This window comes from Ruditapes philippinarum, unplaced genomic scaffold (genome assembly GCF_026571515.1).
Source record: "Ruditapes philippinarum isolate M1 unplaced genomic scaffold, ASM2657151v2 ctg1933_1_1_1_1, whole genome shotgun sequence".
NCBI lineage: Eukaryota > Metazoa > Mollusca > Bivalvia > Venerida > Veneridae > Ruditapes > Ruditapes philippinarum.
Genome location: NW_026856096.1, coordinates 38,167 through 65,462, shown reverse-complemented (window position 1 = coordinate 65,462; position 27,296 = coordinate 38,167). Strand labels below are relative to the sequence as shown.

The window sequence follows — 27,296 nt, the reverse complement described above, 5'->3', positions numbered from 1 at the left end:
GTTGGTTTTGTCGTGACGCGGCTCATTAATGTAAAGTGTCTAAGGCTAGGCTCACCATTTTGTATACATTAGGCTCACCATTTTGTATACATGACAATAGTAAAATTTGAAGCTTTCATAAAATATCAACAAGATTCTGGAGATGTGCTGCTTTAAATATTTTACTTAAAGTTTATTGTGATATAGGAACTGATAAATTTTTGGTTTTGAGCAATGTATTATTTGCCCCATGCACAAGACTAAAAAGTGCTTTATTTTTGTATTATTTTGAGACAAAAATCATCACCAATGAAAATGATGTATTTAAATTCCTTTTTGCAGACAGAGAAAAGGTATATTTTTTTATTTATATAATAATTTGCAGTTTAACAGATGAAGTGTGCAAAACAGTTGATTTTGATTTTTTTATGATTAATGTCACATTTACTGTAGGTCTAGACAAGTAACTTGTATACAAAATTTTTAATCATTTACTCACTTCATTTTTTTTCTGTATTATTATTATAATTGTGAAAAAATATCTGAAAATTGATTAATGCAACACTTTTAAATCAAATTGATCCAGTAGTAGTACAAAAATACAATTTTCAATTATATAATTTCTTTCTTTATTAAGGATCCCAGTTGATATATGTAGGAAATTCAAATTTTGTATTTTTAGACTTTCAGACTTGAGTGGAGTACCTTTAACAATGTAACTTCATAAACAGTTGATCTATTAATAGAATTTATTGTTTGTAAGTGAAATTCAATTTACATATATAATAATGTTAAAGTGTATAAGAATATAAATCTGCTGTATGTAGAATACAAATTTGTAAAAGACTAATTAAAGTAAGGCCAAGGTGTGAAAGAAATATATTGATTTATTTCCTTAAGATCAAATACCACATGCATGACATCATTGCTAAATGGTACCTGCTGAAAATAACAGCATATAGTATTTTGTTCCAGGACATTTAATTCTGTTTACATAAAATATTCGTGTGTTGAATAACAGCGACTTTCTATGTTACAACTCTTGATTTCCATAACATCAGGTTATGGAAATATGATAATTTTACCATTATTAAATTTTGAATTTGTCATAAGATATAGCTTTATACCCACATCCTCTAAGTACCGCTTATAAAACTAATACATGTACATTTATTATGATATGTTTGAAATTACCTTATGTAAAACCTTGTTAAAACAAGAAATATATTGATGGCAATATCTTATTAAAGGAAATAACAAATTGGCTGTAATTTAACATGCTTCTTTATCTTAATGGCATTTGGTTTTACAGTGTTTTTTCCTACTCACATGTTGTTATATAGTGAATATAAAATGAGCCGCGTCACGACAAAACCAACATAGTGGGTTTGCGACCAGCATGGATCCAGACCAGCCTGCGCATCCGCGCAGTCTGATCAGGATCCATGCTGTTTGCTTACAGACCATATAACAAGTAAAGAAACTGATAGCGAACAGCATGGATCCTGATCAGACTGCGCGGATGCGCAGGCTGGTCTGGATCCATGTTGGTCGCAAAACCATTATGTTGGTTTTGTCGTGACGCGGCTCAAATGTAGATACATCAGATGGTGATCTACAGATGTTAAACATTATTATTGAATCAATAAATTATAGCATGCAACAGTTGTGTTTAATTATTAAAGATAAAATATAATAACTTGATGTGAAATAATCAATTCTGTATATATAAATACACCAGATAATATTTTATGATGTTAAAGAAGGTGAACTGCTTGTTTACTGATTGTTGCCCAATATAATAACTGTGATTGATGCCATATTTTGAGGGGATAGGGGGCAGGGTCTTTGTTCTGTGGCCGTGTGGTTATCAGTGGTTATCGTTCATGTAGCTAACCTTGGTAAACTTGCATCCTAACGCTGTGAGCTCAAGCTCTAACAGGTTTGTTTAATACTTCTTGTAGTGAAGTTTACGGAAATTGGTTCTTCATTAGGCACGAGTGTGCTTATTTGTACTTGATATAATAATGTACTTTAGGAACACATTTATACAAAATAGTGTTAGTAACTCACGTTAAACTTTGTATATGAAAACAATGAACTGTCTGGAATTCAAAGCATACAAAGTAGGTAGGGTGAAAACAATGTAACTAAAATATTAAATATTTCAAAGTCGGGAGTTTTGGTCATTGCTATGTTAATAGTTTGGTGGTAGTATTGGTTCTTTCCACTCCGGTTCACGGCAGTAAGCCACATTGAGTTTGTTCAGTCCGACAGATTCAAAGTAAAACCATGCATGCACCAATACTTAGGGTCCTGGCTACCTGGCATATTTGTTTCTTGTTCAATTATTATGTAATGTTTATAACAAACCTATTAAAAGGTCAAAGTACACTTTTCGTACTTGGGACTTGTTTGGGTTTGTTACAGACCTAAATATTTAACAAAATTAGTTAATCTGTCTATAAAATGCGCAGCGTTCCAAATTAAACTGTTAATCCTCTACCCCCACTGGAGGGAGATTATCCCGTGTATTAGACAGATTATCTTATTATAAATACACAAGTAATGTTTTGATTTTATTTATTGTTATAGTTTAAGGTATTCATTTGAGAGAGAAAAAATCTTGTAAAAAAATCCGTATACAAATGTACTTAGTTTAAAAATGAACTTTAGTCATTTAAGTCGTGACGTCAGAAAAAAGTTTCCCAAATGGAGTAAAATGAATAAAATAAAAAGTAAAGATTTTATGTAGATTAAATAAGATTTGTGGGTTAATTTGTACAGAATATATGTTACAAAAGCGGTTTGATGAATTATATATGTTGAACGAAAAAGGTGTCACAGGAATCTGGTATGATATGCCATAGAAATGCCTTAATTGTTATTTCCAAAAAAAGCTTTTCGTTTTTGATTCATTTTTTAGTTTCTAAAATATTTCTTATATGCCTTTTACTCGGAACCATATTTTGCTCCTGTTGCTTTTTGGCTGTAATTAAGTACAGTTACGTGTATTTAAAGTGATTTTGAATAGCAATCAAAGTGCTATTTCGATTGCATTTTGCTTCTTTTAACATTCAGTGTTACTCTCTTCAGGTGATCTATAGCTAACCATTATTTGAACGTCATAAAAGTCATTAAGAAGAAGAAAACATATATTGGTTTCTGTGGCATAATGTGCCTTTAAAAAGTTTCAAGTTTCAATGAAAAATTATTATATTCCAGTACATTTTTTTCAAAATCAGTCTTATTTTAATAAGAAAACATTTTCCATCAGGTTAAACAATACTTGAGGCAGATCCCAAGTCGTTGTGCATAAATCACATTTGGTTTGTTTTCAGTCTGTTATTTGAAGTATTTGCTTGCCTTTCAATGGTCAAATATGGCAAAAAATGAAATTATGTTTTAATATTAATTAATGGAACATATTATGTAGGGATAAAAGTAATGGACCGGAAATTTTGGACACAGTGTCTTTGGTACAATTTCTTGAAAATTTTGTATTTATCAATTTTAAAATAGTTGTTATAGAACGAAAGAGGAATAATAGTTAATGTAAATTAGTGAAGGTGACTAGTTTGACGTGAATCTCCGGACAACTGGGCCATGTTAATTCTGTCGAAGACATTTTGACCAGCCTGTTATTTTATAATTTCGTCAGCTAATATAGTGGGAAATAAAATTCAAAATGAAAAGAATGTTATAATGTATTTAAATGGCTAAATCTGAAACAAACTGATTATCAAATTAGTAAACTCTTATAAATAGCCGTTACAATCTGCTAGAATGAGAAATTATTTTCATTTATAACTATCTACAAATACAGACTAACGCATAAAAATTGATAATATTCAAGCATTTCATGCAGCAAAAGAAAAAAGAAAAGAACGTATATGCATATGTCAGGTCCTGATTTTTTTAATGAAAGAAAACAATTTTTCACATATGACAAATTTTTTGTTTAGATTAGTTATTAAAAACGCTTGCTGTCAATCCTAGGATTGTGTTGAGGTCACGCCTGAAAGAAAATGTTGTCTGATAAGGTCCCGCCGAAAATGTCGTCTGCTGGTGTCCCATCTCAGTGGTGCTTAGACGAAATACACAGTCAGACTATAAAATCTGTGCACAACGCCTACGCATCACCGTAGATAAGGAATTCTTGTAGAAATAGCCATCCATCCGAGAAATGCATCTGTGTTCCGTTGTATCTTCAGACGTCCTTTGTACCTTCTATTTACAGTAATAATAACTTAATATTACAATTTTCATTTTTCAGTTCATGATTTTTTTGTTAAGTGAAATTCAAAACATAGTGCGAAACCTCGAATTTATTTTTTTTTTGACAAATTTATTCCATTTGCAGCTAAAAATAAATACATAAGTAAATAAATTAATTAAAATGATAACAAAATAGCAGCAAGTTTGTTGTTTGAAAAAGTATGAAAAATAAAACTTTAAGCATCGAATATTTTTCTTTCAGACAAGTAAAAAAAAATTAAATGTTAGAAGTTAATAAATATTTGTTATAAATAGTTTTACTTCCACACGTGAATGTATCCGGAATTTAATGACCACTGTTAAAATCTTGAGCTGTATTTATACTGTTGACCAAAACACAAGTTCTTTCTCGCACGGAATTCTTTTGTATGGTTATTAGTATACATTAAGCTTTTTGACTAAAAAATTTCATTGAAAAAGTGAAGACTGTTTCGTAATGGGATACATTGCGTTATTAGAACGGTAAGTTTCAACTGATCCGATTATCACGGATTTGGACGGAGTTTAGACGGATATTAGTGGCCAACGCGGAGGGCTAACTATTAATCCAGCCCTTTACGGGTAGATTAGTGAAAGACCACAAAAGAGAAGTTAGAAAATAATCCGTAACAAGATGGTCTAACAAATGACTGCTGAGTGACTTTGTACGATTTTAATGAAATATTTAGGTAAAAATACAGACACGTTGATTTTCGCTGTCTACAAGTATAAACATTTCACATTCAATTATAAACACCATGATGTCGAATAGCAGTACTTCGTGTTTTATTTTTTTACAGACTCTGTTAGAACAAGATACTAAAACTTATAACAGAGTTTATTTTAAATAGATTTACTAAATAGTTCTTTCTTTTAAAGTACTATAATAAAAAGTAAATTGATGTAAATGATTCATACAATAATAATAATAAAAATAATAAATGAATGGTAAATACTTATTTCAAAGTTGAAGCATTCTAACCTTCTATATGCAATGATAAATTTAAGATGAAAAACCTCAATTTAATATATCAAAAATGGTAGAGAGTATATTTAATCAAAATGTGTGTAAAGCATGTTTAATTATGTATTTATTGAACGATTGTTTACATACACACACATTTATATCATAATTGTGGATTTTTGTTCTTTCTTCTTAATTTTTCACAGAAAGGATATTTTGATTAACGAAATAGACGAAAATAGAAATGATAAATTTTCTGTAGTTTCTTATTGCCAGATACATGTAGTAATTTAAGACTCTTGCATTGTCGCTGGCCTTTATCCTGTCGGACATTTTGCCAACTTACAAATATATAAACAACACCAAAGGAACCAACTATTTTAAGTCAGTAGCACTCTCGTAATTTTTAGTATTTATTATCATATCAGTGTAATTTGAACTTGAATGTTGCTATCTTTATCAGAATTTTAAAGTTCTCTAGGTATCGAATATTGCTCGTGTTAGTTGCACGAAGTTGCATCCACAAGGGCACATAGGGATCGGGAGATTTCATTTTCATGCAATCAACATGAGTGTAATTTTCGTTTCGTTATCAACGTCATGCAAAATGATAAAAGAAAATTGTAATAAAACTTAAGGGAAATGTTTTTTCAAGTATATGCGTAATGTCAATGATCATTCGTGACATCAGGAGTCGAGCAATATAACAGATAGATAAACCGTATTCTCACCAAAAAAAGAACATCAACAACAAAAACAAACTTATAGGTATATAGTGATATGCTTAATTATTACTAATAAAGCCATATACTAGCACAGGTCTACATACGAGCGAATTACTTGATTTATATATACCGGACATGACAATGTACATAAAATACATATACAATTTATATATCAATAGCCCAAATATGTTTGTCCAGTCAGCTTTTTTCTACAACATAATTCAAATATTATACCTTGTTATTTCAAATAAGATTTGAAAGACCCTGATTATATTTATCATGATATTACATGTTTCATTTATATTGAGGCATTACATAATAATTTCGCGATCCTGTAATTCGCGACAGACTGCTATACATGTACTTAATTACGACACTGCCTTGGGAGTCGATTATATAGTGAAGTTATACATATATATGATAGGCGTAATTCAATGTTGATATTATAAAGATTAAGAGGGAAGACTCATGTGAATTATATCTGGACTAAAGACAAGCGTCTGTTTTCTTTTTCTTCAATCTGTCCTAGAGTGAACACTTTATTGTATATGTAGTTTATTTATAAATAATAATTGAGCCGTGTCACGACAAAACCAACATAGTGGGTTTGCGACCAGCATGGATCCAGACCAGCCTGCGCATCTGATCAGGATCCATGCTGTTCGCTTACCAACCCTATTACAAGTAGAGAAACTGATAGCGAACAGCATGGATCCTGATCAGACTGCGCGGATGCGCAGGCTGGTCAGGATCCATGCTGGTCGCAAACCCATTATGTTGGTTTTGTCGTGACACGGCTCATATTAATTCGTTATGATATTTCCGCGAACGTGTGAATTTTGTTTGCCTTCTCTGTCTATACATGAAACGTTAATGCGTTAATGCCAAGAGCAATGTCAACCAGTGCAACGTCTTTTTTTACAGATAGAAAGAAAATGAACCAACTAATTGTAGAAGAGATTTTTGTTTGTTTGGGCGGAGGGGGCAACATTTTTCGCCTTAATCTACTTTTATCAAACAAAACTTTACTATTAAAAATTAAACGTAATCTAGAATTAAAACGACCATTTACATACGATGTGCCATTCAAACAGTCGGACAGACGAACGGGCTGACGGTATTTTATTACGTAAAAATAACGCATGTGACACAATAATCATACAGAGTTCATTTTTATGCTCCCCGAAAAAATTTCGGGGGAGCATATAGTCGCCGCCTTGTCCGTCCGTCCGTCCGTCCGTCCATCCCCTTTTCTTGTCCGGGACATAACTTTGAAACAACAAGAGGTATCAACACGAAACTTTGTAGGTAGATAGATCTGATTGAGTAGGTGTGCAGTGCACAAGAACCGTAACTCTGCCTTGCCTAACTTTTGAATTATTCCCCTTTGTTTATTTTTACACTTTGAACTTTGTCCGGGACATAACTCTAAAAGTATAAGAGGTATCAACATGAAACTTTGTAGGTAGATAGATCTCATTGAGTAGGTGTGCAGTGCACAAGAACCGTTACTCTGCCTTGCCTAATTTCTGAATTACCCCCTTTGTTTATTTTACACTTTGAAATTTGTCCGGGACATAACTCTAAAAGTATAAGAGGTATCAACATGAAACTTTGTAGGTAGATAGATCTCATTGAGTAGGTGTGCAGTGCACAAGAACCGTAACTCTGCCTTGCCTACTTTGTGAATTTTCCCCCTTTGTTTATTTTACACTTTGAACTTTGTCCGGGATATTACTCTAAAAGTATAAGAGGTATCAACATGAAACTTTGTAGGTAGATAGATCTCATTGAGTAGGTGTGCAGTGCTCAAGAACCGTAACTCTGCCTTGCCTAATTTTTGAATTATTCTCCTTTGTTTATTTTACATTTTGAACTTTGTCCTGGACAATACTCTAAAAGTATAAGAGGTATCAACATGAAACTTTGTAGGTAGATAGATCTCATTGAGTTGGTGTGCAGTGCACAAGAACCGTAACTCTGCCTTGCCTGATTTTTGAATTATTCCCCTTTGTTTATTTTACACTTTGAACTTTGTCCGGGACATAACTCTAAAAGTATAAGAGGTATCAACATGAAACTTTGTAGGTAGATAGATCTCATTGAGTAGGTGTGCAGTGCACAAGAACCGTAACTCTGCCTTGTCTAATTTTTGAATTATCCCCCTTTGTTTATTTTACACTTTGAACTTTGTCCGGGACATAACTCTAAAAGTATAAGAGGTATCAACATGAAACTTTGTAGGTAGATAGATCTCATTAAGTAGGTGTGCAGTGCACAAGAACCGTTATTCTGCCTTTCCTGATTTTTGAATTATTGCCCTTTGTTTATTTTACACTTTTAACTTTGTCCGGGACATAACTCTTAAACTATAAGAGGTATCAACATGAAACTTTGTAGTTAAATAGATCTCATTGAGTAGGTGTGCAGTGCACAAGAACAGTAACTCTATCTTGCCTAATTTTAGAGTTATTGCCCTTTGTTCATTTTAACACTTTGAACTTTGTCAGGGACATTACTCTAAAATTATAAGAGATATCAACATGAATCTTTGTAGGTAGATATGTCTCATAGCATAGAAGTGCAGTGCTAAAGAATCATAACTCTGCCTTGCCTTATTTTGAAGTTATTGCCCTTTGTTTTTTTTTACTTTTTGACTTTTTGTCCTGGACATTACTTTAAAAACTATTAGAGATATCAACATGAAACTTTGTAGGTAGCTAGATATAATTGGATAGAACTGCAATGCTTAAAGAACCTAAACAAAGCTTGGTCTAATTTTGGAGTTATTGCCCTTTGTTCATTTTTACACTTTGACACCCGGGACATAACTCTGATATCATCAGGAAACTTTATAGATAGATAGATCTCATTGAATAGAAGTGCAGTGCAAAAAAACATAACTCCGCTTTGCCTAATTTTGGAGTTTTTGCCCTTTGTTCATTTTTTTTATACTTTCCTGTGTCCAGAACCTTCTCGGGGAGCATCACCCGGTTAAACCGGTTCTTGTTTCATGGGATACTCAAACAGGCAGGAATAGGTCTCTTGTATGCTAGACCTCGAAAAAAAGTTTTTATGTCTTGTTACTCGTATATTTCTTAAATAAAAGTTTTATCACCGACTCTGGAATTTTACGGATGTAGAAATGGCTAAACTTGTTTGGATGTTAAAATGCCTGAATTCATTTGGGTGAAAAAAAATTTCCTAAATTTCTTTGGGTGAAAAAAAATTTCCTAAATTTCTTTGGATGTAACAATGTCTATTGAAAACACACACGCGCGCTCACGCACACACACACACACGCACGCACGCACGCACACACACATATATGAGCCGTGTCACGACAAAACCAACATAATGCGTTTGCGACCAGGATCCATGCTGTTCATATGCTGTTCGCTTACAAACTCTATTACAAATACAGAAACTGATAGCGAACAGCATGGATCCTGATCAGACTGCGCGGACGCGCAGGCTGGTCTGGATCCATGCTGGTTGCAAACGCATTACGTTGGTTTTGTCATGACGCGGCTCATATATATACACATGTATAGTAACAAGAGAAACAAAAAACCAACAAACCAACAAACCGTCCAACAGGAAACATACATGGTGGTTTGTTTTTGGTATATAATAGTACACATATTTGAAAAGTCTTAATTAGGGAATTTTATAGAAAACCTTTGATATAATTAATGTCTAATGCTTTCTTTGCCTATGTTTTAATTACATTCATGTTTCGCTATTTCTGAGCTGTTTTTAATCTTATTTTGAACAGGATACACGAACATACCAGCTTTAGAATGGAAACTTCTTAAATACGCATACACACAGCTAGATATAATCTGAATTGGACTCCATTTACTTTTCAGATCTTTTAAATTAAATGACAATATCTAGACATTAGCGCGATCATCCGAACAATATTACACTTAATTTTGAACATCCTGTAAAGTGTCTGTTCTGTTACTATTTATTGTGTCTATATGTGCATGTGTAAAGCCCATTTTCTTTTAATTAAATTTGTAATCTCAAAATCAAGCAAAAAATTTATGTTCTGTTTATGAAGCGTTTTACTTAGAATGTCATTTCATAAACTATATCAAAAGTAACTACTGCGCGAGGTTATATAAAACATACATGGGAGCGGTGGCCCAGTTATTAAGGTGTCTGCCTCTCTACCCAGAGGCTCAGTCACGACCATGTTTCTTTATATGACACAAGTACTGCATGGTTGGTTCCAGGAAACGGACTCAAAAGTGATTAATATAAGTTGTTTCGCAATCGAGCTTAAATAAATATACATGAAATAATGTTGTAATAGATAGCAGTGAAATTTTAGAAAAAAGAAGAATCTAGACTTTGAAAGAACCTGGATATACGCAAATTTAAGTTAGTTTTTACCCAACGTCAAACAGCTTACATCTCATCAAAGTGAAAAAAATGTATATAACAGATGTTTCTGCGACAGCATGGGTTTAATTTGTAATGTCGATATTATCAACTCATCTCAAAATAAAATGAATAATATTGATATAAAATATTTTCATATTACACACTAGTTAAATGCATTTACATGTATTGTTTTCTTTTCTAAATTATTAATCGTAAAGAAACTCGTCTGTGCGCAAAAAGAGCATGCGACATAACTGAGGAATAATAAAAATGTGTAGTTTTATTTTATGTCTTGTCTTTATAATAAATATTTTGCCAACTTTTACAAGCCTGGAGGAGGATATATTTTGTTCAAGTGAGCATCTACATCAAGCTATGCTGGAAGGGAGCTATGTACTTCGTCGGGTTAATGTCACAAAAATTCCGCTGAAAAAGACAAGGGATAAAATAAACAGGTATATATAGTGTCGAAGTCAATCTAAGCTTTAGAACCATAGCTTTATTTAAAGGGGGTGGGGGCGACATCGGAGGTGAAGAATAAAATTATTCTGTTATGCTGTGCCTAACGTAAAATGTGCCACTGAACGATGAATCTAATATGATTCTTTATTCCTCTTGCAGTTATTTGATCTCCATAAAGAACTTTAACACGATACTAGTACGTCTTGTTATAATGGCAATTATGCGAACTATACAGAATCTACAAACGTTTAAGGTTACTTAAAATTACATATTTTAAATATATTCTTTATATACTTCACTTATAATAACAATGCCAAATACAAAATTTTAGGTTCAGGTTTGACATTGGATTTTACAAATCGTTAAGTGAGAAATGGACGGACGGGATGGCTAGACATCCAATCTATATATATTCAATGGTCAGAGATCTGTATTCTCTACGCATACTAGAGAAAAATCTGCCTCACATGAGTAAGTCTTGCTTTACTGTTGTCTACAATTGTGGCATGTTGAGAATCAAAGCACAGAAGGCGCTGAATTTGTTTGCGTCTCAGAATGTCAGAAAGGTGAAGGTTGTGAGATTATAAACACATTTGTTTTTGTATAGTGTCACCAATGTTGTTTCCAGTGTTATAACTGTAGTAAATTGGCTATTTTAAGGCTAATTGCAACACTGATATTCAATTCAATGTTTATTTGGCTTAAACAATTAAAAAAAAGTTGCCTTAACCCATGACGTTATATACACGCCTTTATACGCCTTTTTCACCCTCCCCCTTTTTGTTGTCTCAAATGGTGAAAAAAATGCCTTATTTAGGCCCCCAACACTTGTTTTTGTTTGAGAAATGTTGTTAAAAAAGTGACCTCTTTTTCGGCGCGGCCCCCAACCAAAAGATACATCAGGGGGTTGCCAGAAGGGGGGATGTGCCCCCTTCTGTTTGGGGGTTTGAAGGGGGCGGAGTCCCCCTCATCGCCAAGAATATTTTGGACTTGTGAGAGGCTATAAATGACCCCAGATTGATCATAAGGTAACGTGTAACCAACGCTGAACAGCATTTGACTCTATCTCAATCCATTGAGAAGTTGCAGCACTTTGAAATCAATTTTGATGGAAAAAATCAACGCAAAATAGTGATTTTTGGCAATTTTGAGATGTCCCCTCGTTGCCATGGTAACAGAAAATTTAAGCCTGAGCATGTTGTTGCAAGGGCAATGGTCCAGTCAACATTTGTGCCAAGTTTGATTAGTGGTGAAGCAGTTTTATAGTATTATAGCAATTTGAACTTGTAACGGGAGACTTTTCTATGAAAACAGCCATTTTTCACAAAATGCTCATGAAGTAATGGGTTAACTGGGATTCGATCTCCAGACCTCTCGCTTTTTAACCGAGCGTGTAACCGGAAGATTTAAGATAAACCACATTATTCTAAATTAAGGTTTGTAACCCTTATTAATGTCACGTAAACCTGTTGTTTAGCACTGATGTAAATAATCATGGAGCTTAATATAAGCATGTTTATCTGTAAAAAAGAACACAATATAAGAAATCTTTTACCAATCTGGAACTTTTTTTTTAAATGCGCCTGTCATTTGACAATCATTACGCAGTGATCTCCCCTTCGTTTTTCGGCGTTAGTGGACTTATAAAGGGAAGTAACCGCTCTACTTCCGGTATTTTCAAATAAGCACATAAGGGTCTGAAATTTCGCTACCATTATTTGTTTGGTCTGACGACCCAAACAAATAAAAATGAACATCCTTTTGGAATATCTCGGCTATTATTCATAAAAGTCGTTATCCAATGTTTAATGGAAAGAGCCGAAAAGATGCGATTGATAAAATCAGATCTCTTGGTTGCATCAATTGTGACAAATCTCCTATTCAGATATCAAATTCAAACTTTTATCTAAAGTAGCACTTTTTAAGTCAAAAACATACCAGAATTTCAGGAACTAGACAAAAAAAATGCACAGGATTATTACTTTAACGTTACATGTATATTATTGAAGAGAAAATCTAATAAGCCCGTCTTAACTCGGGCCAAGTCAACGTATTACTTGTTGAGGAAGAGCAATAAATTGAGTTCATGTTCGATGGATTTAAGCCTGTACACTTTATTTTCAGTTAATGTAGACAATTTACCAACTAAAGAAGACCTCGAGGGAACCATGAGCGCTCTAATAAGGTTACAGTATACTTATGGACTCAAAGTAGCAGAAATGGCTGCAGGGATAATTGCCGGTGAAACGTCCATGTCACTGTCCGGTAAATATAACATAATGATTACTCTGTGAAAGCTGTGACGGAAGATCTTTCTGTCCCAGGTGAAGGCAATTTCAGTAGAATCCCTACTAAAGACCACCCCGGAATTAAGACCACCCCGCTATTGAGACCATTTTTTAAAAGTACGGAATTTTCTGTTCTTTATGTCAATGGTTACATGATCCAGAATTAAGACCACATGGCTTATCCACTTTTAAGACAACCAGATTCAGTCCCAATTCTTTGTTTTGTGCTATTTTTGATCCCACTATTGAGACCACTGATTAAAAGTCAACACCAACCTAGATCTTAAATTTGTTGTTATTATAAGTTTGATGCTCTAAGGCATGACACCTAATTTCACAAGGTGTCAAAATTATCTTATATCACAGAGATATTGTATGAAATAAGCAGAGAAAGTAAATTTTAGAGTGGTCTTATCTTGCTTTAAGCACATTGATTATGCGAAGAACTAATTTTTTTATTTGATGGGTGAATTTTGTACATCATATAATAAATAATATTGAAATTGATATTGAAATCAGACAAAATAGAATTTGATATTAAATTTCTTTCTCCCCATCAGATGTAATTTATAACATAGTTTTATGTTGTATTTGCAGGTATATATTGTATGTTCATACAAAATGACTAAAATAGACCATGGTCAAAAATGTGTAAGCATTGATAAGAATATTCACAATTAAGACCACCCCGCAATTAAGACCACTTTGATCCAGTTCCGATGATGGTCTTAATTGAGCGTTTTTACTGTATATGAAAAAACATATATTGGATACAGTTCTGATATCATAAAAAGCATGACGTTCGGCAGATTGGTATTCTTAATAAAATATCAATATCTTTATAAGCATTTTATAAAGCAAAAAAAAATTATCAATAAAGTAAAGGACATAGAAAATCCGAATATATCCCTTAGACACTTAAAAATTTCATCTTGATGCATGCATTTATTTCCGGTCTGGTCTGCAAAGTCTATGACAAAAATAAAACTTATAAACTTAAATCATATGTTGAAGCTGAAGATTGCCTTTTGATTGGTGCGCAGGCGCATAAAGAAAAGAAACATGAATGTGCAATCGAATGGTTGAACCAAGCTCTGATAGTGAACTCTACAAGAACAAAGACCTTAAAGGCCAAAATATATTCAATCAAATGTAAATGTGAATCTAGGGTAAGTTGATTATTTTAAATGTTTTAAGGTTTGTTGTTTTTGTTGTTGTTTTCTGTTGGTTTTGTGTGTGAGTTTTTTTTTGTTTTGTATATTTACTTGTTGTTGTTTTTGATGTTGTTTTGTTGATGATGTTGTTGTTGTTGTTGTTGTTGTTGTTGTTTAGATCGGATGTAGACTACGAATATTAACAAGATTGGAGATCTGCACATTTTATGTTTTGTTTTAATCAAATATAATGATAAATATTTTTTTTAATAATAAGTTATATAAGCCATAAATAACTGACCTGCGTCGTATTAAGAAAACGCAATTTTTAATAACAGTAAAGTCCCTTATTACAAAAATAATCTGATACTTCATAAAATTTAATATGGTAATCGTGCAAGAGAAATACAGTATACATGTACAGTAACTGACATATCCTAAATTCTCGTTTACAGATGGGGATGAGAACTGATGCTTTAATGTCTGTAACACTTTGGCTGAAAAATGGTAAGGTTTTAGCTGTTTTTGTTTGTTTGTTGTTGTTGTTGTTGTTGTTGTTATTTCAAACATGGGATTGGCATGATAAAATCAGAATTAAAGATATTAATATAATAATTAAAGATATTTATATAAATATATGTTTAAATATGCCCGAACTGAGAATTGCGAAACTGCATTACATGTATGGAAGATGAATGAGGAATACAAGTTGTATTTGTATGTAAATATTGTAAAGTGTATAAAGCAATAATATCTGCTACAAAATGATATTGTGTGAATCTTGAATGATAATGCTTCCAAAATGCTTGTATGAAATAAATATGGTAGAAGAAGTACCTTAAATGCGAATTGCGTGAAATACACGAAATCATTGCTAAATCAGGATAAAATCCAATTGAGCCGTGTCATGACAAAACCAACATTATGGGTTTGCGACCAGCATGGATCCAGACCAGCCTGCGCATCCGCTCAGTCTGATCAGGATCCATGTTGTTCGCTTACAGACCCTATAACAAGTAGAGAAACTGATAGCGAACAGCATGGATCCTGATAAGACTGCGCGGATGCGCAGGCTGGTCTGGATCCATGCTGGTCGCAAACCCATTATGTTGGTTTTGTCATGGCGCGGCTCAATTTATGATAGGATAATTATAATTTGTACATCAGTCGTGTGTATTTATTTACAGAGGTACAGAGGCATTCTATGTTATCACTATTTTTAGAATGACATGTGATTATGGAACCATCTACTGGTGATAAATTTTATAAAAAAAAATATTCCAAAAGATGCATCTTTTACCCTTTATAACTGCTTTATTTACAACGGAATGAATCACCTGCAGCTATAAATAAAATCACAGAAACAAGCCTGAATGTGCCATTAAATTGTCAGTGTTTTGATATTGTCTTAACTTGATCATTGTGGCAGCAATGGTAAAGCATGGGAAAGAATATTAAACATTTTTTATTTATTTTTCGCCTAATTCTTGATAAGAAATGCATAAGACATACAACAACAATCTTCGTAAACTAGCCTTTGTAGAATATACACACTCTGTTGAGAAAAACAACGTCGCGGTTAGACTGTAATGCTTTCGCCAAAAATTCTAACATCGCCAATATCGTAGCAAATCCTTTATTTCCGGAATGTTTTTTTTTCTTCAAAATCTTGGACATCAGATTATTTACAATCACTCATCATTTATCGCTATGTACTAATAAACCGTTAAAAATTATTGAATACCTATAAGATCGTGAAAAATATCCCGGAAATGACCGATTTATTACGGTATTGGACGATGTTAGATTTTTTTTGGCGGGGGAAAATATTGCCGTAAGACTTCCTTAAACATATAGATAAAGACAGTATTGAGGCCATAGAATGGCGCGACAAGATTTTAAACATGCCAGATCGGAGAAATTATAACGTCTTGGGTGATGATATGCAAAATTACATCACGCTTTGTCGTGGAGAAATGACAAAGGTAAGTTGATGATAATGTGTTTTTATTTTTATTTTAAAAACTAAAATAAAGTTAAACATGGTATCATTTAAATAAACAACAACAAATACATGTATTGAGATTTTAAACCTCTTCTAAAAAGATAAACCGTAAAGTTGCAATAACAGTAGGTAGGAAACTATATATGTGTTGAGGTATTGTAGTTTATCAGTAAGCAATCTAAATAAAGTTCATATCAACTTATAGTTTCCATTTAGATCTGATGACCACCTCATACAATGTACAAATGTATATGTAAATAATAGAGTCAATTTTTAATGGGCAAGATTGTTTTGCCAGTTTACCTGTTGGCACTATGGACAATGTTTGTTCTTGAAATCGTAAAAATTGGTTTTCCAAGGGCTAAATTTGGAAAACTCATCGCTTTCAAAATAATGAAAGCTCGACAATGATTGGTAGTTTGAAAGATCAAGAGAAGGTGACTACCTATGGGTGGATATGTCCTAATGCGTAGCGTTATTAGGAGCTAATTGTAATCAGATTGATTAGTAAGTAACTACCAAACGATCAATAAAAAATGATTCAAGTAATTTCCACAGGAGTCGTACAATTCTACGATCATGTCTAAACTTCATTGTCGTTTCTATGACAACAACCGACATCCTTTACTGGTCCTGCAACCAGCACGACAAGAAGATGTTAGAGATGATCCGCATATGAAAATTTATCATGACGTCATATTGGATGGAGACATAAAGGTCCTAAAGGCCATTGCTAAACCTAAGGTATATAGATATTCTAATTCTAACATCATGTAAGCAATATGCATTGGAAATTTTACATATTTTATATAAAAATATATATTACATATAATTTAATACACATAACATAATTGTGTGTGACATTGTGATTTTAGAACAAAGAGCACTCGCAACGCGCCTTAAATTAGCATAAATGAGCCATTTGTTCATCATTTACAAATAATATTTTTTTACTATAACTAATTTCTTTCTTTAATTATCTACTTCAAACTTCAAATATATGTTACTTATTATCACCCACATCATACATGTGTGACAAGATTCATAATTCTTACATGAATATTTCCAGAATTATCCCCCCTTGAACTTGGAATTTCTTTTATGAAATTGTTATTTTTTGCTGCAACTTCTTTATTTTTGAAAGGATTTAATTTAAACTTTGAATTTAAGTTTCATATCAACCCCCATTAAATGATAATATGACAAGCTTCATAACTCTTGCGTCAATATTTTCAAATTATCTTCTCGTTAAACTAAGAATTTCCTAATTTGCTGTTACTCCTTCATTTCTTCAGGGATTTAATTCAGACTTCAAAAATATGCTTGTCATCAACACCTTTGTCATATTTTAATAACTGTAGCTCTTGGTTTTCCAGAATTATCTTGAAACTTGAAAATTATTTGAAAATTGTTCTATTTATATTATAATTGGCATCCTCACTATACTTAAGATGAGTGGCCTGTGTCGTTACTCACATCGTGCATGGCAAGGCTCATAACTCTAGCATCTTTATTTAAAGAGTTATTTCCTGTTTGATCTTTCACTTTAAAAACTTTATATACTTTTTGCTTTTATCATTTTTATTACTTACGAGATTGACTTCAAATTTCAAATTGTTGTCTTTTCCTTGGAGCAGAGAAATGTCTGTTTAACTTTTATTGACATGGTCACATGCATATCATATATATATACATGTATATATATATATATATATATATATATATATATATATATATATATATATTATATATATATATATATATATATATATATATATATATATATATATATATATATATACAAGTAAAATCTCTAACTTGCCGTATATAAGCAAAAACGCTAATTTAAATTTGCCGTAGCTTTCGGCCTTGCGGCCTTCTTCAGCAGCATTTATTTCACATACAAATATATCAAACAAAACAATGGAAGTGACGTAACGTCAATGAACGACGCCCGCCGTGGCGTTGGTTGCCGTCTGCCGCGTTTCATTTGATGGAAGAAAATTCACGCAGACAGGAGGAACAGCGATTGGCTCACGATTAGGGATGAATTACGCATCTACATATCTTGGATCATGGGAATCACAGCTGATGACGATAACAGATAAACTTCCGCTTGAGTATTTCCGGTATGTTGATGACGTTTGGGGCCTTTGGACTCACGGTATCGAGTCGTTAAAAGCATTCCATGAGCTTGGGAATAACCTTCATCCAAGAATAAAATTAGAATTAAGATATTCAGCTGAAAAACTTGAGTTTCTCGACGTAATGACGAAGATTCAGAATGGCATTTTAATAACAGACCTATACACTAAACCCACAGATAAACAAACACCTGTACTTGCATAAAAATTCGTCTCATCCGGAATCAACAAAAAAATCAATACCATATGGACTTGCCCTCCGTGCTAAGCGAATATGTACTAATGAATCGACTTACAAACAACATAGAGAAAATATTAAAACTCAGTTACAGAAACGAGGCTATGAAGATCGACATATTGAAACAGAATTAAATAAAGTAGATAGTAAAAAAAGAAATGACCTATTACATTATAATGAAGATAAAGAAAACACTGAAAGAATCCCCTTGGTACTGACATTTTCCAGAGCGCTCCCGAATGTAGGACAAATAGTACGAAAACACCTACCTGAATTACACACCTCAGATAGAATGAAGGAAATATTCCCGAATCCACCAATTGCGGCATTTAGAAGAGATAATAACCTACAAGACATTCTCGTTCATAAGAAACACAATAAATTATTTTTTCAACAGCCGAATTCCTGTGCTCCTTGCAGATCCAAAAAGCGTGCGATTTGTCCGTACGTTATTGAAGCAGACACATTCATTGGTGTGAACGGGGCCTCGTATAAGGTTTGAAATCAGATCACGTGCAAATCTACGAATGTTGTGTATGCAGTTTATTGTAAGCGTTGCGAACGTTATATTTATGTTGGAGAAACAGGGGATACGTTGTACCAAAGACACCTTCTTAATTTATCCAGAATACGAACCAAATACAACGATCCGTTAGCGGCGCATTTTTACACGAATGACCACACAGTTAAAGATTTTTCGATAAAGGGGCTGGAAAAGCTATACGGGAATGACCAATACAGAAAAACAATAGAAAATTTGTGGAAAAATAAATTAAGAACCTATAGACCGTATGGAGTTAATACAAAAGAATAACGCGGCAGACGGCAACCAACGCCACGGCGGGCGTCGTTCATTGACGTTACGTCACTTCCATTGTTTTGTTTGATATATTTGTATGTGAAATAAATGCTGCTGAAGAAGGCCGCAAGGCCGAAAGCTACGGCAAATTTAAATTAGCGTTTTTGTATATATATGCATATATACTTCATAATTGATTTAATTAGTCAAGAGTTGCTGTCACCTCTGACAACTCTTGTTTTATTTATATTGTCTGGTTCATTGAAGTATATTCCAGACCAGATCCAGTGCAATGTAAAGTAAAGTTTCCGATTTTTATTAGGAGACTATTTCAAATGTTAGAAATTTACAGCACAGTTACATGTATATTATTACAGGAAATAGACGAGGTTCGTCGTCTGTTCATGAACTTTATTTTGAAAATGGCTTGTAAAAACTATAGTTTTATCTCTCAGATAAAGGTGTCCAAAGTTTTGAAAAAAGTGTCTAGTTCCAAGATGAAATCATCAACAGCAGTCGACTTAAGGGTGAGCAAAGGGTAAGCATATTGTCCTTGAATTCTATATATTATGCATGATCTACTACAACATTGTTTTGTTTTTATTTCATACAATTAGTTTTCAGAAATATCTATTTCAATACATGAATATGCAAAATATTAAAACTGTATACTGGTATACTGTAGAGAATTCAGCAGCCGTGTATACAAAACTGCACGTTTGTAACGTTACTTTTCATTGGATAATCGTGACGTATTTAATATAGTTTCATATGCATGACTGCTGTCAACTTTCTAAGAAATCTCACGTTTTTCTCTGTAAAAAGGAAATTTGCTTTATTACAAATTCCTTATAGATTCTAAATATTCCTGAAAGGCTATATGATCGTTGCAAAATAATCCTCGTCTAGCGGTTCCAAAAAGCCGTTTATATAGGGCCATATAACATTTCAAAAATGTATGTATGTATGTGTGTATGTGCGTGCGTGCGTGCGAGCGTGTGTGTGTGTACCCCGGACATGATTGTCGCCATTCATGTCCATAAATGTTATTATCAACCAAAGGGTGACCTATAGGTTTTGAGTTCAATAATTCACTGAATGATACTAAATATGTATGCAAGTCGATTTTTACTTATGATATAAACGTCACGATTATCTAATGAAAAGCGACGTTTGCAGTACATGTATTAAAAACGGCCATATAACCTGTCAGGAAAATTTATAACTAGTTTATAATACAGCAAACTTCCTTTTAGTTTTCGTCAGACAGAGACGTTTATATAACTCATATACACGACTGCTCTCAATTTATGAAAATAATTTCTTTCTTTTTTTCTCAAATAAAGGTAGCTTGCTGTACATATTACAAAATTCGTTAAAAAGATTCTGGACAGTTTATATGATTATATGCTCGTATTAACCTGTCAAAATATTTACTACTTTATAGCTAATACTGTTAGTATGCTCAAATTTGATATCAAACATATTGATGATTACTACATAGTCTTTTTGTAAATATAAAATAAACATGTTTTGACTTAAACAAAGTAGATATGTTATGTTTAAAATCCTCCACACTTTCGGTATAGTGTCATTAAAAAACTGGCGATTTTTAAAGGAAAACAAATGGCTTTACTTGGCTGTAATAGGGAACGCAGTTTCCCGTACATACATGTAGTTTATTCATTCTTTTAATGAAATTAGACATGTTCTGTAAGAATTTCATAGATTTCAATAAATGTATGTGATTAAAATGAGCCGCATCACGACAAAACCAACATAGTGCGTTTGCGACTAGCATGGATCCAGACCAGTCTGCGCATCCGCATAGTCTGATCAGGATCCATGCTGTTCGCTTACAAACCCTATTACAAGTAGAGAAACTGATACCGAACAGCATGGATCCTGATCAGACTGCGCGGATGATCCATGCTGGTCGCAAACGCACTACGTTGGTTTTGTCGAGACGCGGCTCAAATATTTTACTCAAGGATGAGCATTGTATAAAACTGATGATTGTTTCATATTTTACTATTTCAGATATGGTATAACGGATACCGACCCTACTTACATCAAAGTAAGAAATAAACTATTTAATCGTGTCCAGGCCATTACGGGATTCTATTCCAAGTCTAACGAAGCTTTACAGGTATTCCAGACTTACAAGTAAACGAAATGAAACCAAACTTAAAATCGCCATTCAACAAACATTCACAGACACGACTTTTAATGAAAAATTCGGAACGCTGAACTGTGATATTACTTTCATTTATAATACATAATTTTGCTTGGGCCCGCCTTTTCTTCATACAAATAATAATGAAAAAATACCACTCCCCCCCTCCCCTCCACCCACCGTGCACAATTAACGGTATTCTCCGTTATTTTTGTTTCTCCTTATTTGAAATCAAAAGTGGATCATTTCAATATGTTTTAAAATTGAGAAAAATATGGCATATTTGTTTCATAATGACTTACATGGGGGTATTTTACTATTATGAGAACTTCGGCCTTGATCAATTCTAACCATATAATTACAGGTTGCCAATTATGGTATAGGAGGTTACTACAGCCCACACTACGACTGGTCTTTGGTAAGTTGTCCATTCTTATAATTTAGAAAAGTCTATATCTCTCTTCTGTGTGGAATATCTTTTCCGGAAATGAGCCGCGTCACGACAAAACCAACATAGTGGGTTTGCGACCAGCCTGCGCATCCGCGCAGTCTGATCAGGATCCATACGGTTCGCTTACCAACTCTATAACAAGTAGAAAAACTATAAGCGAACAGTTTGGATCCTGATCAGACTGCGCGCAGGCTGGTCTTGATCCAAGCTGGTCGGAAACATATTATGTTGGTTTTGTCGTGACGCGGCTCAAATATCTTTTTATCTCATTACCGAATATGTCAGAATTACAGGGAAGGTAAAGTGCACCGCAATTCTGAACACGATTGGATACATTGCTGCCATGCCATGTTCTGAAATAGAATTAAAACATGTATATCTACTACCAATTACTTTATTTCATGTATATAAACCACCCATTACTTTATAATATGTATACATGTATGTACTACCAATTTCTTCTAAACATGTATATGTACTACCAATATTAATGTCTTCAAAACATTTATATGTACTACCAATTACTTCATAACATGTATATGCACTACCAATTACTTTATAACCAATCTCCACACAGTGATCTCCCCTTAATTCTTCGGCGTAGATCTCTGCCACCAAGGTCCCAATATATCAGAATTTCTGATATACTATATTTTTTCAAAAATCGTTTTATCTACTGCTTTTATCTATCAGATAAGTTTTCTCTCATTTATTTAACAATGTTTATGAATAAATAAATAAAAAATATGAATATTTAGAAATAATTTTAAAAATTATGAGATTATCTTCTACCGAGACGATATTTTGATATTTTATATTTTTTAGCTTTTGAATTTATTTTTCGTTATTTTGTATACTTTCGATAATTTTTTGATAAACTATATCGAACGTAGGCACTAAAAGTTAAAAATAAAACAGAAAGAGAAAAATAATGTTAGATTCTTTGTAACGGTCGATATTTACATTTGAATTTCGACGTTACGTCATGTGACTTTCATCATCATGTGACGTCTTTGAAGGCAGTGATTACAATTCTGCCAAGGGAGGTAATCAGTGTGAGGAGTTTGCTTTATAACATGTATATGTACTTCCAATTACTTTATAACATGTAGATGTACTACCAGTTACTTCATAACATATATGTATATTTATACTTACTTCATAACATGTAATGTACTTCCAATTACTTTATAACATTAATTTGTCCCACCAATAACTTTATAACATGTATATGTACTACCAATTACTTCATAGCATGTATATGTACTATCAATTTCTTTATAAAATGTGTATATGCATTACCAATTACTTTATAACATTTATATGTACTATCAAAAACTTTATAACATGTATATGTACTACCAATTACTTCATAACATGTATATGTACTATCAATTACTTTATAAAATGTGTATATGCATTACCAATTACTTTATAACATGCATGTATAGATATAACCACTTACCCCGTAACATGCATATGTACTATCAATTACTCCATAACATGTATATGTACTTCTAATTACTTTCGAACATGTATATATACATCCAATTACTTTAAAACATGTGTATATGAACTACCAATTACTTTAAAACATTTGTATATGCACTACCAATTACTTTATAACATGTATTTTTATTACCAATTACTTTATAACATGTGTATAAATGCACTAGCAATTACTTTACTTATTGCAGATTTAGCACGTATGATAAGATGAAGACTGGATTTGGTTATTATGAATACTTGATACATGGATTTTAATACTCAAAGAAAATAAATATTTTAACCCTGTTTTCAGTTACATGCTGACCCTATGCATAATGACAGAATTGGCACGTTCTTATTTTATGTGAGTATACAGTTGAGTTCACATTAAACTTCCCACCCTTGTGCACTTCTAGTGCACTAGAGCTGAACTAGAAGTGCACACCGTGTGCACTTCTAGTGCACTAGACCATATGACCAGGCTGGCCAGGGAAGGTGACTGACACCTAAATGGTTTATTGGATAATTGTATATCAAGTGACAGGGGGCATCTATTGTTAAGCTGTTGTAAGAAAAAAAAACTTTGGAAATATATAGCCTATTTATGAATATAAATAAGTAAATTTCAACATTTTAGGTGATGTTAAAGCTTAAAATTAAAAAAAAAAATAATTATTGTAATCATATTTTTATTAACCAGTATTTAACTGTAAGTGTAAAATAATACCCCTTAAAATCAAATTTATAGAATTAATAAGGTTAAATTCAAATATTCTCCGTAATGGATAATTGTGTAAAAGTGTTTTTTAGTTAGACTTGAACGCACCCGCCCCCACTCTCTCACTCAAAATGAATAATTCTATTTATTTATTTTCACAAATGTGGCTAATGAAATATTAAGATTTTGTGTTTACATCGATACAATTAAAGTTAATGTGCGGTAAAGGAGAGTAGCAGTGAAGAAATCTCAACTTAAAATGTATTGCAATTTTATTGCTACGTACGAGTTTTATGGATGGGACACTCGTTCCAACCATTTTCAACAAAGTTGATATCAAAATCATGGAGATATTTATTCTTTCAAAGGCTTTAAGGCTATCAGAAATGATATTAAAGGTTACATTTGTAAGCACTATAAGTACTTTATTTTAGTTTGTTGATCACACAAACACACACAAAAAGTATCAAATTTTTAAGCTATTTTATGCGGTGTTTTATGCAAAGCTTTTATCACAAAAAAATGTATCAAGACACGCGATATCGTGTTTTTAGCGATATCGTGTTAATAGTGTAAAATGCAGAAAGTAAAAAAACTATTTTTTAATCAATCATTTGATTTCCGCGTCCGTTAACTTTCTATACACATGAATTTCTTCTTTTAGCTTAACGAAGTCGTGGCAGGGGGCGCAACAGTTTTCCCGCGCATAGGTGTCCGAGTTGCTCCTAAAAAGGTATCGAAAATTAGCTTAGCTTTTGTTATGTAAAAGTTAATGTTTTTAGTACATTTGTAATACATGATAATATTAAATTTGCAATTTAAATACAAAAATAAAACAGTTTTTTTATGACAAGGAATACAATGTAACAGCAAGGTCACGAAAAGATGGAAATATACTTAAATTATCCAGTTTCATGTTTTATAAGTATCCTTGGCATAAAATGTCGTAAATTTATCATAAACACGCTATATTATATATTCTAGGGTGATGCTGTCTTTTGGCATAACCTTCAAAGAAATGGAACAGGCAATGAGAAAACTTTTCACGCTGGTTGCCCCGTGTTGCTGGGAACCAAATGGATATCGAATCTCTGGATAAGAAGACATCATCAAGAATTTGTCCAACCTTGTACTCTTAATGAATATGAATGAACCAGTGACGTTAAGTTTCATTTTTGCAGAAATAACAAAATTTAAAGGGACTCCGCTGAGGCTTATTGACATAATGGAACTAGAAATAATTTTTCGAGATAAATGTTCCATTTGATGTAGGTCTAGACTACCTACTTGTGTGTGAAATTTCATCAGATCAGTTGCTTATTCCTTTTTTCCAGAACATGTATTCTAATTGTGAAAAATGATACAAAATTGAAAAGCGTTGCAATGCTTTACTAAGATAAGCACAATAATACGATTTTTCATTTTTTTTATTTTGACTTTCTGTTGCTTATCTTTCTGTTTTAATATTTGTCCCAGCTCATCTATACGGAATCTAAGTAAGAATTTCGAAATTTATTTTTTTATGCTTTTGGACCTCAGTGAAGTTCCTTTAATTGCTGTGTGGCATGTGTTATTTATGTAACTCTACCGTGCTACAGTCATGACAGTGGCACGTTTCGTTGTTTTATAACTCTAACTGTGCGGTTGGTTCCGCATTGTAATTCAGTTGTTATTTTGTATTTCTGCTTCTTCATGGAAATTTTCAGAATTATCATATTTATTAAACCAATTTAAGGAGTAAAATTTCTTGTGTAACTTTTAAATAACTCTAGATCGAGTGCTTGTAGTCAGGGGTTTGACAATTTGGGGAGACATTTTTTAGCAGTTTTCTTTTCTTTATAGCGCAGGAGTGTTTCTCCACTTTGTTTCTATATAAACCATTTAAATTATTTTTCTTAAATAGCTCAGCTTAACTATTTTTCGTCATCTTATCATTTTCATCTTCAAAACGGACATCATTTGTCAATTTAAGTACGTGTCTTTAATCTTCAGTTATGTGTTGTTTAAAGAAAATAATTAATTGTACGAGAAGGACCCGGAATAAACATGACTTAAAACTGTGTGTTGTTGCTTATGTTGTTTTAACTTGTAGCCCGATTATTTTGCACCAATTCTTGTGAATATTTATTTTTGTTGTACTAATATTATTGTTTTATGTATTGAATAGGTGCAATACAATTTTATGAAACTTCACCTTCTAGTCAAGACCACATTTCAATCTTATTCAATCATTGGCGATATTCTAAAACTTGTAATGCACCGCGGGGACCTTTGCATTATAAACCCCTAAAGGAACAGTCACATTGAATAATTCCCTCTGCAGACATGTCTCGCAAAAATTTAAGCACCCCGTCCTGCAGCCCCGTAACACTCCCATCCCCATTGTTCTGCAATGGAACACGGCTCATCCTCCGAACTGCCCCAGGAGTAGAGATCGGGGTTCGATTGATTTACCTTCTGCAAAAGATAAAGAGGTGAATATGAAGGGTCAGTATTTAAGAATACATTTGTGTTTTGTGAATTTGCTAGAAATTACCATAATCAACGTTTCCTGGTCTCTTGCATTTGTTGCGATAACAAAAAAAAAAGAATGTATATATGTCACGAAGAGTTGTCTTTCTTTGACGAAGAAAAAACAGAACCTTTGAGTCAATCTCAGCTGGGATGTGTTCCAGATCTCAGTCATACAGGAAATATCAGAAAAAATTCTTCTTTATAACTGCAAGACCTACAGATAAGATATTTGCGGTTATAATTTGGTGAGTACGTATAGCATTGTCCAGTGGATAAAAAAGTAAGAAAATCCTAATGCTTTTCGTTTATGAAATTTTGGATCCCCTCCATTGTATAGGTGACTTTAAAAGTTGCTGTGTATGTATTCTCAATTCTGGGTGGAAGGATTAAATACAAACAACGCGCTAGCAGACAAGCACTTTTGATAATTTTAGAGGTAAAAACAACAAATTGAAATTTTATGAAGCAACGAGATAATATTTTCTGGCAACATTAAATACTTTTTGTTTGTGTTGTTTAGTTGAAGACAGTATATTTAT

At 32.9% G+C, this 27,296-nt stretch overlaps 1 protein-coding gene across 1 annotated transcript; it reads left to right on the top strand.

Annotated features, from left to right (window-relative positions):
* Positions 1-10,479: 10,479 nt before the first annotated feature.
* Positions 10,480-25,728, top strand: LOC132745381 (prolyl 4-hydroxylase subunit alpha-1-like). The gene is made up of 13 exons (XM_060734289.1): positions 10,480-10,775; positions 11,114-11,253; positions 12,907-13,047; positions 14,085-14,239; positions 14,680-14,731; positions 16,082-16,209; positions 16,788-16,973; positions 19,866-19,948; positions 21,451-21,559; positions 21,951-22,004; positions 23,839-23,889; positions 24,908-24,976; positions 25,228-25,728. The coding sequence occupies exons 1-13, from the start codon at positions 10,591-10,593 to the stop codon at positions 25,393-25,395; spliced, it is 1,521 nt and encodes a 506-aa protein (XP_060590272.1). The 5' UTR covers positions 10,480-10,590; the 3' UTR covers positions 25,396-25,728.
* Positions 25,729-27,296: the final 1,568 nt, after the last annotated feature.

Excerpts from the sequence above, each read along its gene's own strand:
- LOC132745381 (XM_060734289.1), top strand. The coding sequence starts at position 10,591 with ATGTGTAGTTTTATTTTATGTCTTGTCTTTATAATAAATATTTTGCCA. Across the intron at positions 11,254-12,906 it reads GAAAAATCTGCCTCACATGA|TTAATGTAGACAATTTACCA; the intron begins GTAAGTCTTGCT and ends CTTTATTTTCAG. Across the intron at positions 22,005-23,838 it reads CACACTACGACTGGTCTTTG|TTACATGCTGACCCTATGCA; the intron begins GTAAGTTGTCCA and ends CCCTGTTTTCAG.